Genomic DNA, 14,257 nt, shown 5'->3' on the forward strand with positions numbered 1-14,257 from the left:
ACCCATTCTTTCTGTCAAGTAGTTTACGATCAATAAATTGGTACTGGCCGTTCCCCCTTACCTATAGGCAATCCCCTAAATGCTACTGCTGCACTGCTAGAAAAATAAAACTTGAAACTTTTAGAGAAATTGGGAGTTCACAAGCAAAATAATGAAAAAAAAAACACTTTTAAAATTACAGTCTATTTAGTGGACTAAAGACGGAAATAAAAGGATAGGTTCTTCGGATGTGGCCCAGGTATAGTAAATTATATATCCTTCCATGGCATAAATGTTTTCACTCCTTTTTTTATATTTTCTAAAGTTCACCTGGTGATAATTTTGGTGTGGGGAAAAAATATTCTTAAAAACTTAAAAGCCTCTGACAGTGTGTGGGGCTTTCAGTCACTCAATATTAACGTAAATTAATTCAACCAGATTGTTCTCCTCCTAACTTTGTGACATCTTCCGTGAGTCAATGGTAGGTGTGATTGGTAATAGTGAACTTAAGTCATTTTGGAGTCTACAGCACTTTGCACATGGCGAATCTTTCTTGGATATACTGCTATTAAGGACACTAGCTCTTAGAAACTTGGGACAAGGAAAACTGGGAGATTAAGGGGGAGGAGAGATGCCAAAGATCAACCTGACCTAATTCAACAATCTGCCTTGTGTTAGCCCAGAACCCAGGGGAGTAGGAAGAGTTTAGGCTAATACCCTGTACTATTTGAGCAGTGCAAAAAGATTAAATGGATGGTTGGGGACCTAATCATCAGTCAGGGTACATTTCTATGGAACAATGATGAATTGCAAAGAGCCAACTTATGAATGGAATTTTGAAATATCAACCCATTTATAAGTTTGAAACTGCCTATTCTGAATTTAAACTTACACTGAGTACCAGGAGGTGACAGACTCCAAGTAGGGTAGAAATAAAAATTAGATAAAAGGTCAGATTTACAAGGTCATAAAAGAGATGCCAACTATAGGTGACATCATCTACACAGAAGGATGTCCCAGAAACAGTCAGAAGACAGTTTCATGGAAAAGTCCCCAGAGCAGAGTAGGAATTTGAAATTGTAAGGATGAGAATGTACTGCAACAGTCAACATCAGAAGTGGGTCAACATGGAATATAGAAAAATGTGAGATGAAGACCATTTGTTACTCTTTATGGAATGTGGCCAAGGAAAAAGATCCTCTAGTAGAAGTCTTCTGAAATTTCTTTCTGGTAGAGAAAGATGACTCATTAGGTCTTTATCACTTAAGAATAGTTTACACCATTTAGTTCCTATTGCCTAGATTCTATATTAATCAAGAAACTTCCCAATTATGGGTTAGGTTTCACAAGGATCGATATGTTTAGAAAAAGGTACCTAGATGAGAAAAACATCCTATCTGATCCATCTGACAGATACATTCTCCTATGTAAAATTTTTAAATATTGTAGTATGTGGATTAGGCTCTTTGGAATTTGATTAGTGAATTGATTCCTATGGTCTGCTTACCCTGTGTGAAACTGTAGGGATCGGAAAAATATCAAACAAATGTTTATTCTAGCAATAATTATCTATCACCTTTGACAAGTTACTTTTTTTTTCAGGGCTCAGTTTCTATAGCTACAAATGAGAGATTTGACTAAATAATCTAATTTCTATATATGTAAAGCAGAGGTTTAGATCTAAAGTACGAACCCAATGGCAATATGTCTTCTCAAATAGCCCTTTCAACCTGCTAATATGATTAAAGAATAATATCTAAGGGAGACTTGATTTAAATATAATGCACCTAATGTTCCCCATTTAAAATAAATTATTTTGTACTAAAGCAAAGCATCTCCTAAGTTAATTATTTCATAAATTTGGATTTTGGTATATCTTCTTAAAGTGGGGCATTCTTGCTCAAATATCCTTAGCCAAAGAAAAGCTAATATTGCAATTCCATATCACCAGGAATGGGGAGCTTGTATTTACAAATGTGCTCCACCTTGCTCTTCCCGCAAGAGGCCTAAAAATGGTTCACTATTTCCTTGACCCAGAGAACCCTACAGAATCATGTAAATCTAGAGGTTCAAATCCCTGTGTTCACTTTAAGAACACTTGTGAAACTGCCCAGCACATCAAAAGTTTGCATATCCAAAAAGCCACCAAGAGTCCAAAGGATGTCACATTATAGAAGCAATGTGTGCCATTCCATTGTTACGATGGTGGAGTTGGTAGGTGTGCCCAGGCCAAACAGAGGGGCTGGACGCAGGGTCAGTGGCCCTGCTCAAAACCTTGCAATGGATCCCCATTTCAATCAAAATATAAACCCAAACCCTTAAACTAGCCTACAAGGCCCTAGGCAATATGGGCCCATTTCCTTTAGATCCTCATCTCCTACTATTGTCCCCTTGCTCACTCTACTCTCATCTCACTGGCCTTCTTGCTCTAAACTGTAACATGCCAGACACACGCTGACTTGGGGCCTTTACTCTAGCTCTCCCCTCTGCGTGGGGCACTACAGCAGGTCCTCTAATAAAGTAATTTTGTTATAACATTGATAAGAAAAAACAATCGATTCCTAGCTGGGGCCACTGTGTGGAGTTTGTACGTTCTTCCCATATCTGTGTGGGTTTTCTCCAGGTACTCTAGTTACTTCCCACATCCCAAAGATGTGCACGTTAGGGGAACTGGCATGTCTACACAGTGTCAGTGAGGGTGGGATGAGTGTTGAGTGCACCCTGTGATGGAATGGCATCCTGTCCTGGGTGGGTCCCCCGCCTTGAGCTGCTGGGATAGACTCGACCCTGAACTGGAATAAGAGGGTTGAAAAAGAATCATCTCACCTGTCTTTACTAATCTTTCTTAAATGTCTGTATAGCTCACATTTATTTCAATGTTTAATATTAGAAATGTTTTGGGTCTTTAGAAGTCTGGTGATGTTTTTGTGGCCAGAAATATGCCATAGGAGCTTATATCATATATCAATGTCTACATCAATTAGCCTATGGTAAAATCAGTTTTGTTATGTCGTTTCACTTAAAGTTGCAGTTTCTAAGAACCTATCTATGATGTTAAGTGAGGACTTGCTATACTTCCCCAGGGCATCTGATTGGCTAATCCCCTCACCTCCTTCAAGTGTTGGCTCAATTCTCAATGAAACCAGCCTATACTGCAAATTGCCACACCACTGTCTACTTGCACCCCCTAGACTGCTCTCTTACCTTGCTCTACTTTTTTTTTTTTTTTTGGAGCACTTACCCGCTTCTAACAAACCATAAAATCTACTGTACTTATTGTTGTCTGCTTCCCCGGTCCCCAACCCCCACAGCCCTCCTTCCCCTTTGCTTGTCCTCTTGCTAGAATGAATCTAACTAATACATCCAAAGTACTGATGTAGTCCCTGGCACATAATCGATATTCATATTTAATCATTTGCTGAATGAATGGAATTGAGCAGTGCAGGAAGCTGGGCTGGAAGGTCTTTCTTCCAGCTACCCCCCTGCTTTCCCCAATCCCCTCTCACAGTGCTTGACTTAGACTCCACTAGACAGACATGCAGAAGTCATTAAGGCAAATGTGATATTTCATGTTCTTTCTTGGACTTTGGAGCCGCCTTTTTTAAAGAAGAAAACTTTGAACGGTGTTACGCCCTCCACCCATATTATTATTATTATGGCCTTAAGAATGATAGACAAACAAGATATGCTCCACTCCTCCACTCTGATCCTACATAGCCAAAGGCCTTGTGGGGATTTAATCCACACCTCTTATTAGTATTTCTATCCTCATTTACTCTTGGCATTATTTGGTGCCCACACCCTAAACCTGTGGACAGTTCAATGGGGTCACAATTAGAAGTTTAATATTAGCTAGGTAAAGCTAGGTGTTTTGTTTTGTTTTGTTTTAAATCAAAGACAAGATCAAGTTTTCTCAGTTGTCCTTTCATTATTTCTTTCTTGTTTTATAGCTTTTTTACCAGGGATGTTCCAATGTAAGGTCTATCCAGTGATGGGGGCTTCATCAGAGAGTTTTCCCACCACCAGCACCTCCATAACTCCTGGGAATATAGGAGGAGAGAAAACCACACAGATTGATTTTTCTAGCGCTCAGAAACAAGGTACAAAATAAGTGGGGGTGAGACAAGAACAGAAGGAAAAAGGAAACATTTTTAGCCCCAACATTAGTCTGGGTTTCCTAGGATTTTCCTGGAGGTTTAAAAGTTACACAGTTTACCTTGGAAAATCATTCCATTTCGTATGGAAAAAAATCAGTTTCTCTGTAAAGAAGGTCCCAGAAATGTTTGTAATTTGACATGACAGCAATGCACCATATAACAATGTTTCAGTCAACTATGGCCCGCATATATAACAGTGGTCCCATAAGATAATGGAGCTGAAAAATTCCTAATGTCGGGTCATAATGTCATAGCATAACATATTACTGACATGTCTGTGGTGACGCTGGTGTAAACAAACCTACTGTGCTGCCAGTACACAATTATGTACAGTACGTAATACTTGATAAGGATAATAAACAACTATGTTATTGGCAAAAAGTATTTGATATACTTGTTCATTGCTATTTTAGAGTATACTCTTTCTACTTATGTTTGCTATGAAATAGTAGCCATGTTAAGCCAGCAGCAGCCTCATACATCTCATGTTCACCATCTCTCTTGATTGCACCATTTTCTCTTGTGCTTGATTTAATCTTATGCTGTTTTGTAAATGTAGTGTAGACTAAGTATACAGTGTTTTATAAAGTCTGCAGTAGTGTACATGATGTCCTAGGCCTTCACATCCATTCACCACTCATGGACTCACCCACAGCAACTACCAGTCCTGCAAGCTCCATTCATGGTAAGTACCCTATACAGGTGTATCATTTTTTACCTTTTACACTGTATTTTTACTGTACTTTTTCTATGTTTAGATAAGTTTAGATACACAAATACTTACCATTGTGTTACAATTGCCTATAGTATTCCGTACAGTACCATGCTGTACAAGCTTGAGCCTAAGAGCAATAGGCTGTACCACACAGCCTAGGTGTGCAGTGGGCTGTACCAGTGAGGTGTGTGAAAATGCACTCTGTGAAGTTCCCACAATGATGCAATCGCCTAATGATGCAATTCTCAGAATGCATTCCTGTCATTAAGCAGTGCATGGCTGTATTAATAATCCTTTACCTCCATACGTGAACTCATTCTGTAGCCAGATTTGGGAAAAGAAAAAAACGTAGGTAATTCCAGCCATTTCGTGTACAGACAGCATTTACACACTATGCAATCATTACAGAGATGTCAACAACAGAGTGCATATTTCATCTGCACTGTTTTTAGAAATAGCCCTCCCTAAATTGGCCAGGACTCGAATTCTGTAAGATTCCAGTTTGGGTTACGTCCTAGTTCCTACCAGGAGAAAAGTAAATATGACGTTAGTGATAATAGAATGCACAGAAACCATCTGTCCTCAAAGTTGGCTGATGACCCAGAAGCAATGCCAGTTCACCTTGTTCCTCCTATGCCCCACTAAAGCCACAAGGAGCACAGGAAAGGTGATTTTCTAATCCCATACAGTGTGTCAGGACACAAGGGGAGAGACCCTAAAGGGCTGCTGGTGAAAGGTGGGTTTAGAACAGAGCCCACGATCGCTACCCGACTCCTGACTCTGAGTCTGAACTGGAAATTCAGCCTCTGCCTCTGAATCAAGTTGGGCCCCTATTCATCACATGAGCCAGGAGACTGTCAAGTCAAGGGCCGATCTCTTCCCTCTCTCAAATTCTCTTCTACTCCTCTCTCCCCTTTTAGACACAGAGGAGAACCTAAAGACGAGGCAGAAATGGAGCACTGTGGTCAAATTTCTGATTGCTGTCATTCTGTTGCTCAGTGGCGTCACCATTACAGTGTTTGTCATTTTTGAAGTCCCATGTCCTGTAAGTTTGCTGATATACTGGGGCCTTGCAGTTGATCTATAAATTTCTCCTCCTGTTCCAGAGACAGGTTGGCATAATGAAAAAAAGCACAGACTTTGGAATTTGGATAGATCTGCCATTCACACTTGCTAGCTGAGTGGTTTTGAGCAAGTTGCTTGAGTCCAACCTCAGTTGCCTCATCTTTAATTTGGGACTAATGATATTTGCCTTTTATGGTGGTTATAAAGGTTAACTGAGATACTGTGTGACAGGCGCCTGGCACATAGGAGGTCCTTGCTAAATGCGAGTCCCTTTCCTCTGCTCTATTTGTATGTTCTTTAGGGAGGATAGTGTGAATAGGACCAAATATTTTCTTTAGAAGAGATTATTTTCTTTAAATGGCCTGACATAAGGTTTGGAAGATAATCAAATGCATACCAGCCACCTGAAGTTAATGCCCGTCATTTTCTCCCTTCAGAGTCAATGCCAGAGAGCCAGAAAGCTATGCCAACGCCGGTGGTTGTGGAGAAGCAAGGGAGGCCACCAGGAACCTGAGGCAGCTGAATTTCAGCCTGAGTCTCAGCCAGAGAAGGAAAGTGCTGTCTGTATGATTTATGTCACTTGCTTGGAGAAAATGAGGCTAACACATAAGTGCTGGGAGACAGGGAGCTGCTTTAGTTATAAAGCAAATATGGGTAATTCTTTTGTGTGCCAGGAAATAGGTAGGTATTTGTACCGCTGTTTTCCTAACATCAGCCCAGCCATAACACAATAGGGCACATATTGAAAATACAGATTTCTGGGCCTCAGATAGAATGAATCAGAATGTCATTGTGTCTGGGGCCAGAAATCTTATTTTTAAGTTTTTAACAAGCTCCCTAAGTAGAAGCAGATTTACTGTGAAATTAATGAAGTTTAAGCTTCAGGATCCATGGGACCAATACAAGGCCTTGTATCCAATTTTGTTTTAAAATTTGTATACTTTTTCTTTTAAAAAAAGGTCCCCCAAACTGTAAGAGTTCCAGAGCCCACAACTATGTATCCATCCCTGCCCCGGGGTAACTTGCACATACACCAGTTTAGGAACCATCACACTTGAACAGTGTGAATACCTGGCAAACCAGCTTCCGTCCTCCCTGCCCTTGGGTTTCCTGACAGGATTATAAACTCATATATTGCCCTGTGGTGTCTAAAACAGACACTACAACAGCACTGGTTCAGCATAGCTACTTTAAATCCAGTTTCCCCATGAGGAATGGAGTCAGCCTTTGAATACTAGAAACGGATGGGTGCCTTCTCTACATTTATATAATATCCACTAAGGCAAAGAGATGTGGTCTCTAGTACTTTTTAAACTAAAGAAAGTGTCCACTTTTGCAGAATTACAGCACTGAGAACGGGTCTCAAAGATTATCTAGTCTAGGATGGTACGGTACATATGCTGCCACTCTAATTCTATGTCGGCTGCACGTATCAACAATCAAGCATAGTGCAACTAGAAGATAAACTCTGGAGATTTAATGTATAGCATAGTGATTACAGTCAATAATACTGTTATATATTTAAAAATTGCTAAGAGTCTAGATCTGAAATGTTCTTACCACTAAAAAGAAGCGATCATCATGTGCCATGATAGAGGAGTTAGCTAAAGCTATGATGGTAATTGTATTGCAATATATAATGTATCAAATCAACACATTATACACCTTAAACTTACACAATGTTTTATGTCACTATCTCCATTTTTTAAAAATCAAGCACAGCACTCTTTCCACCGAGGCAGGGCATCAGAATCTTTCTTATCACAGTGCTTTAGGTACCCATATCTTTATTTGTCATCTCTGGTCTAGGTTATTATGTTCTATAATTCCGTTTCTGCTAATTTTGGATGATGAGCCCATGTAAATTAGTATGATTTTATCATATGGTGCATCTTTAGTTTTTTACTCCAACCTACATTATCATTTCTATTGAAAATTGGAAGAAATAGGCCTGAAGGGGACTAAAAAGTCTAATTCAGAATTAGAGGTAACCAGGAAGCATCAACTCTGAATTTTTTCCATGAACAAAATAAGCTACTAAATGATAAGTGAATTAATAAATAATAAGCAATTTTACACATACTACTTCATTTGATCCTCTCAAAATCCCTGGGAGGTAGCTAGGGCAGGAATCTATATTTTATTGATACTTAAACTGAGGCTCAGAGAGGTTATATGACTTTCCCAAGGTCACGCAGCTGGTAGAAACAGAACTAAAGTCCAGGTCTTTTATTCCTATAATGGGTTTATTGGCTCATTCATCTGTTCTACATAATTTTACTGAAAGTGACAATTTTACTTCTATGTGCCTTCTGGACGCTTACAGTCTATGTTCATAACAGGTTAAGCATTTGAAAGTACATACAAAATCAGATAGTGCACAGAGTCAGGTGTAGCGAGAGTGGAACGGGATTGGTAAAAAATATTTGGTACCCTTAGACCAGCGGTTCTCAACCTGTGGGTTGCGACCCCTTTGGGGGTCGAACGACCCTTTCACAGGGCTCGCCTAAGACCATTGGAAAACTAAAAGATATTTACATTACGATTCATAACAGTAGCAAAATTACAGTTATAGAGTAGCAATGAAAATAATTTTATGGTTGGGAGTCACCACAACATGAGGAACTGTATTAAGGGGTCGCGGCACTAGGAAGGTTGAGAACCACTGCCTTAGACCAGTCACAGTGAGATTGTTTGGGCCTGATTCAGGAATGAAGTGGAATCCCTGTGCATCTAGGACCCAAAGTAGCTGCAGACCCAGGGCCTTTTCCATTCAAGGCAAATAGGTTAAGCAAGGTGTGGACAGGCTCTTTACTAGCAAGTTGGTTCCACAAACGGTAGGTTTTCATACTAAGTGCACCTTGCTGATACTTTCTCAATGTAACCACAATAACTTTTCCTAGAATCATTGTGGAACAAAGAGACAAAATGATGTGTACTTAGACTCATATACGGTTTTCTACTTAGCTATCTCTTTGTTGGTACATGAAGAAATACCCATTCGCATCCTCCTTTATCTTTCGTATTTCCTTTCAATCTATAGGTTGGACAAAATGCTCCAAACTCAAGTTCAAAGAAAGCTGCAGAGATCACTGTTATACACCAGACATACTTCTGAAGAGTTCCGCTCTGCTTCATATGCTGAATGAAGGGTACTCCACTGGCTTCTCCCTGTTATCAGTCATGGGCAGATTCTCACCAATTTCATACTAATATCTTCAGCAGGCACATTACAAACAATAATACCAGGCCAATGAGGAGGAGCCTCGGCTTAGCAGGTACCCTCATGCCACTGGGACTGACTGAGGCACAAGCCTCTGAGATTCACTTTGTACTTCCACAAAAAGTGGGTATCTTCTCGTCCCATCAAATGAATACAGAAAGTCTTCTGTCTCGGCACTGTGAATGGATCTACTGCTCTTTTTGATGAAAGGTTGAAACACAGCTTCCAAGGAACTGGGCAGAGCAGCCAGGGCTGTGGCACAGTTCACCAGCTCCTGTTATCCTCACATCTGACTTCATGCTCACTGGCTCTCAACTGGCTTACAGGAGGGCTCCTGTTTTTCCAGGCTGACAGCCACAGGTTTATGATTTAGCTTCTGCCACCACTACTTGTAGCTATCAACACACTGGTGAAGGGAGCCGACTTTAAGCATTCCAGAAGTCATCGCCCAGGGGCTTAGGGGCTGCATACCAACAGGACCCAGATGAGGTCCGATAATACAGGGCTCCTAAAGTGGGACTGACACTATATCCTACCATGATAGTGAGCTGCATACATTCTGAACAAGGGTGCCAGAGCAAAATGATTATGACGATCTTTCTCATGGAGCCGCAGCTATAAGTCAAGTCTAACCTGATTAAGAGTTTGGTGAGAAAGTGGAAGGAGCTGTTAAATGTTAAAGCAGCCTTTAGGGAAGAAAGGGAGTAGCAGGAGGGTCAGGGTGTTGTCCTGCTTCTTTTCATAAGAGGCTGAAACCATTCCATTTTGTTTTGCTGAAATGTGTCTGTTGCTAAATAATTCTGTTTTCTTAGTTCTCTGGTGAAAACCATATATAAATTGTAGCCTTTTTTCTTTCATTTCAAGTATTGTCCAAAAAGTGATTCTCAAAACTATACTAACAGGAGAATATATCTTGCCCCAAACCCTAATTTCATAATCAAGCTCAGCCTGGAAGAATGGAACAGATACAAAGCATGGATGATGGTAGTTTCCAAGGAAGTCCTGGATATCCTCTAGGGATTCTAAAGTTCCACAGACCTTTGGAAATATAGTAGGTAACGATGACAGAGCACAGGGACTGGCATTTGGATAAATGGGCATATTATTTACACCCTTCCACTGATTCACAACATCACCTCCAGTTTATCCTGCCATTTATGGCTCACTCCGACCATGAAATAAGGGGAAAAATAGCTTGCTCCTTCCCAAGACACGTAGGGAGAATTATTAAAAGCATTCTATACTTAGAAGCTCTTGTTCTAAGACTGATGATTACATTCGTCCTCAGCCTTCCCAAACTCATCCACCACAGAATGTCCTTTAATCCAGAAACATAAGATTTCCCAGTAGATGAAAACTGGGGCAAAGTCTACATTCGTTAACTCTTCCACGAAAGTATAACTCAGGTAACATTTATAGTGACTTCCTTCACAAAAATTCACTGATGGGGTCAAAATTGTTTATTTTGCTTTGGGGACAATTTGTTTCCCCTGACAAAACAAGGTCCCTCTGAGGACTTTCTGCCTCCCTAATCAGTTAACCATTTTGAATTCCATAGTCTCTTACCAGTGGAGACCTTTGAAAACTAAGAGATGGGAGAGATAGCAGAAGGGAAGGGAGAACTTCCATATGGACTTTGGGATGGGTACTTTAGGCTGCAGATCACTTCAAAGCAGGGCACAATTCTCTGTCACCACTATAGAATAAATTACAGTTTCAACTTGATGAAACACTGTTTCTGTGGAGTGCCAATTATTCCTCTGCGAAGTGACTAGTCAGCAAGGTTTTTACTGCAAAGTCTTTCTCATTAAGTGACCACATTTGATTTTTCAATTATTAAAGTGCATTCTAACACTTTTTAGAAAATACTGGAAAATATAAAGCATTAAAAAAAGGGGGCCGGCCGAGTGGCACGTTGGTTAGGAGTTGGCTTGGGACGCCAGCTCTGAGCAGCAGGGCCCTGGTTCAGATCCGACATGAGGGCCAGTGACGCTGCGCCCTCCACAGCTAAGATACTGAACAACAGCTAGACCTGGAACTGGGCTGCTGTGAGTCACCATAGTCACATGAGTCACATGAGACAGCGTAGGCTGCAGTGGGGCTGGCCGGCAGCTGGCGTGTGCTTTCGTGAGCTGCTGTGAGCCACTGTGAGCGGCCGTCCAATGGCAGGTGAGCGACTGCCTCACCTGGGAAGAGTGCAATGGTAATACCAACATGGACCAGTGAAGCAACGTCCTCCACAACTAGTTGAAGAACAAAAGGACAGCAACTTGTCTGTTCCCCTTTCCCTGATTCCCCAGTGCTGTTCCCCTTCCCCAATTCCCCAATAAAATCTTTAAAAAAATAAAAATAAAGAAAAAATTTTATACCAAATCCTCCTTCTCAGAGATAACCACTGATAACACTTCGATGCATCTCTTTATATACATTATAAATACATACCCTGGGCCAGGCGAGTGGCTCAGTTGGTTAAGAGCTTGCTCAAGAGTGTGAGCTCTGAGCAACAGCAGTTTGAGTCCCAGCCCAAGCTGAGCTGCCAACAGGTGGCAGATGGCTCAGCCTAAAAAAAAAAAAAAAAAAAAGAAATACATACCCTTACACATACAAAGACATATGTTACACAAATAACATCATGCTCTTCATACCATTTTAAACCTGTTCCCTCTTTTTGGCTAACGTATTACTACCATATTTCCAGTTAGCACAAGTATTGGGTTGTTGGAAAAGTCATGACGCACGTTTGCAACAGATGGCACTAGTTCATTTTTGGAAGTACTAGAGTCATTCATATCTATGTTATTGCTATGTCATTTGACAGCTGACAGGTCTAGCTTCATTCAAAAAACAAATTGAGCAATTTGGTTGAGTTTTGGAGATTTTACAAGTTGAAGATGGAAGACCAAACTGTGCATTTTTGCCATATTTTACTGTTTTACTTCCATAAAAGGAAGAACACGCGTCAATCTTGTGAAAAGTTGCATAAAGTTTACGGTGACAATGCTCTACAAGAACATCAGTGCCAATGATGGTTCAAGAAATTCCATGCTGGTGATTTTTATCTCAACGACGCTCCTCGGTCAGGGAGGCCCACTGAGGTTGATGATGACAAAATAAAGGCATTGATCGAGTTAAACCCACGTTACATGACACGAGAGATTGCAGAAACATTGACCATCCATCATTCAAGCGTTCGCGACCACCTGAAGAAGCTGGGATACATAAGCAAGCTCGTTATTTGGGTTCCACATGAACTCAAAGAAGTTCATTTGACGGCACATATAAACATCTGTAATATGCTCATTAAACATGAGGAAAACGATCCTTTTTTGAAGCGACTGATAACGGGTGATGAGAAGTGGATTGTTTACAACAATGTGGTGCGCAAACAGTCTTGGTCCCGACATGATGATTCACCTCAAATGACATCGAAAGCAGACGTTCACCAGAGGAAGGTTATGCTCTCAGTGTGGTGGGATTTTAAAGGTGTGTTTTTCAAGCTCCTACCAAAGAACCAAACTATCAATTCAAATGTGTACTGTTGGCAATTGGACAGTTTGAATGAATCCATCATCCAGAAACGTCCAGAGCTTGTTAATTGTAAAGGAGTTGTGTTCCATCGCAACAACGTGAGACCACACACGTTTGATCACCCGTCAAAAATTATTGGAGCTTGGATGGGATGTGTTGCCACACCCACCATACTTGCCTGACCTTGCGCCGTCAGACTTCCACTTGTTTTGCTCTCTTCAAAACTCCTTGCGTGGTATAACGTTCAATTCAGATGAGGCTGTAAATCAGTTCAGTTTTTCGCAAATAAAGACAGGTCCTTCTATGAACGAGGAATTATGAAAGATGGCAAAAGGTTATCGAACAAAAATGGGCAATATATCATTGATCTTTGTTCTATATATAAATAAATGTCCTTTGAAAAATATAGACAAAATACGTCATGACTTTTCCAACAACCCAATATTAAGTTGTGTTTTTTTCAAGTCTTACAGTAGAGAAGACTGGAAGTCATTTCACCTTTTCTAAGGGTCTAAGTTTTCCCAATACATTTTGATAGGTCCAATTAAGGCAGGTAGTTTCTTAGGGCAGAGAAGGCACATTTACAAAACATCCAATTAAAACTTTTGAAAGTATTGCCGAATGACATTAATAGTTGTATTTGTACTTGTGCTAAAGCATGGTTTTGTTCAATATAAACACTTAAATTATACAACAATTTTATATTTCTGTTTTGTCATTTCTTCACTTTTTAGATAACCCTGTGTTCTCAAAACATCCAAGTGACCTAGGACTCTCTGGACCTCTGAAAAGCCCGAGCAGGCCTTTAGCATCCCTCCTTTTCTGCACAGCCAGGCTAGCGCAAGGGGCTAACTAATCAGAGGGGGACTTAAAGGTGGTTTTAGCCCTAATCGTTCTCCCCATCCCTGTTGCCCCTTTAAGCACTTTCCAGCAGATTCTGACTTAGAGCGCTTTCACTATGTTTATGCCCAGAACTAGCCATGTCCCAAGGAAAATTTGCTACATCCTAATGACGAGTACTAGGAACCTTTCTCTTTTTCCCCCTGGACAGGTTGAGTGTTATGGCCCCTCCTCCCCTCACACTCTGATCCTCCACTCCTGCCTTCACTCCTCTCCCATTCTCAGAAAGGATTCCATTTTCCATTTCATACAATAGCCCTAATGTTGCCATGAGTGCAACATGTATACTTCCTAGTTCTTAGGCTTGAAGCCTGTAGTGTCTTCTCTACATCTACATTTGTATATCTCTATATTACTTTGTATCCAACAAGCACTATGTTCATAGTAGGCATTCAAAAAATGTGTTGATAATATCACACCACTAAATGGATAGCTGAGGGTATCATAACTGACTTTCTAGAAGAAAATTAAGTTAATATTTATTTTTACATCAAAGCTGCTATTGGTTACCTAATGGATGCAAACCAGTGAAGGGCCATCCTATAATTGTTGGTAATACTTGAATTCATCTCTCTAGGCTATATGCTTTTCTCTCATGTTTTTTTTATCTCTTCATCTTTCTCTTCTTGTTCCTTATTCCAACTTTTCTTTTTCCTTTCCTTCTTTTTCTTTCCGTTATTCAGTGACCTG

General features: G+C 40.4%; 2 protein-coding genes across 2 annotated transcripts in view; one reads left to right on the plus strand and one right to left on the minus strand.

The window, feature by feature from the left end:
- The window catches only part of CUNH17orf78 (chromosome unknown C17orf78 homolog), a 25,612-nt gene extending 14,560 nt beyond the window's left edge, over window positions 1-11,052 (plus strand). The window contains exons 5-8 of the mRNA XM_019636660.1: window positions 3,930-4,079; window positions 5,772-5,896; window positions 6,354-6,476; window positions 8,960-11,052. Coding sequence (XP_019492205.1) covers window positions 3,930-4,079; window positions 5,772-5,896; window positions 6,354-6,476; window positions 8,960-9,034 — 473 coding nt within the window. The 3' untranslated portion in view covers window positions 9,035-11,052. The remainder of the gene's footprint in view (window positions 1-3,929; window positions 4,080-5,771; window positions 5,897-6,353; window positions 6,477-8,959) is intronic.
- The window catches only part of ACACA (acetyl-CoA carboxylase alpha), a 368,135-nt gene that overhangs the window by 341,786 nt on the left and 12,092 nt on the right, over window positions 1-14,257 (minus strand). The window lies entirely within an intron of this gene.

Source organism: Hipposideros armiger, unplaced genomic scaffold (genome assembly GCF_001890085.2).
Source record: "Hipposideros armiger isolate ML-2016 unplaced genomic scaffold, ASM189008v1 scaffold_29, whole genome shotgun sequence".
NCBI lineage: Eukaryota > Metazoa > Chordata > Mammalia > Chiroptera > Hipposideridae > Hipposideros > Hipposideros armiger.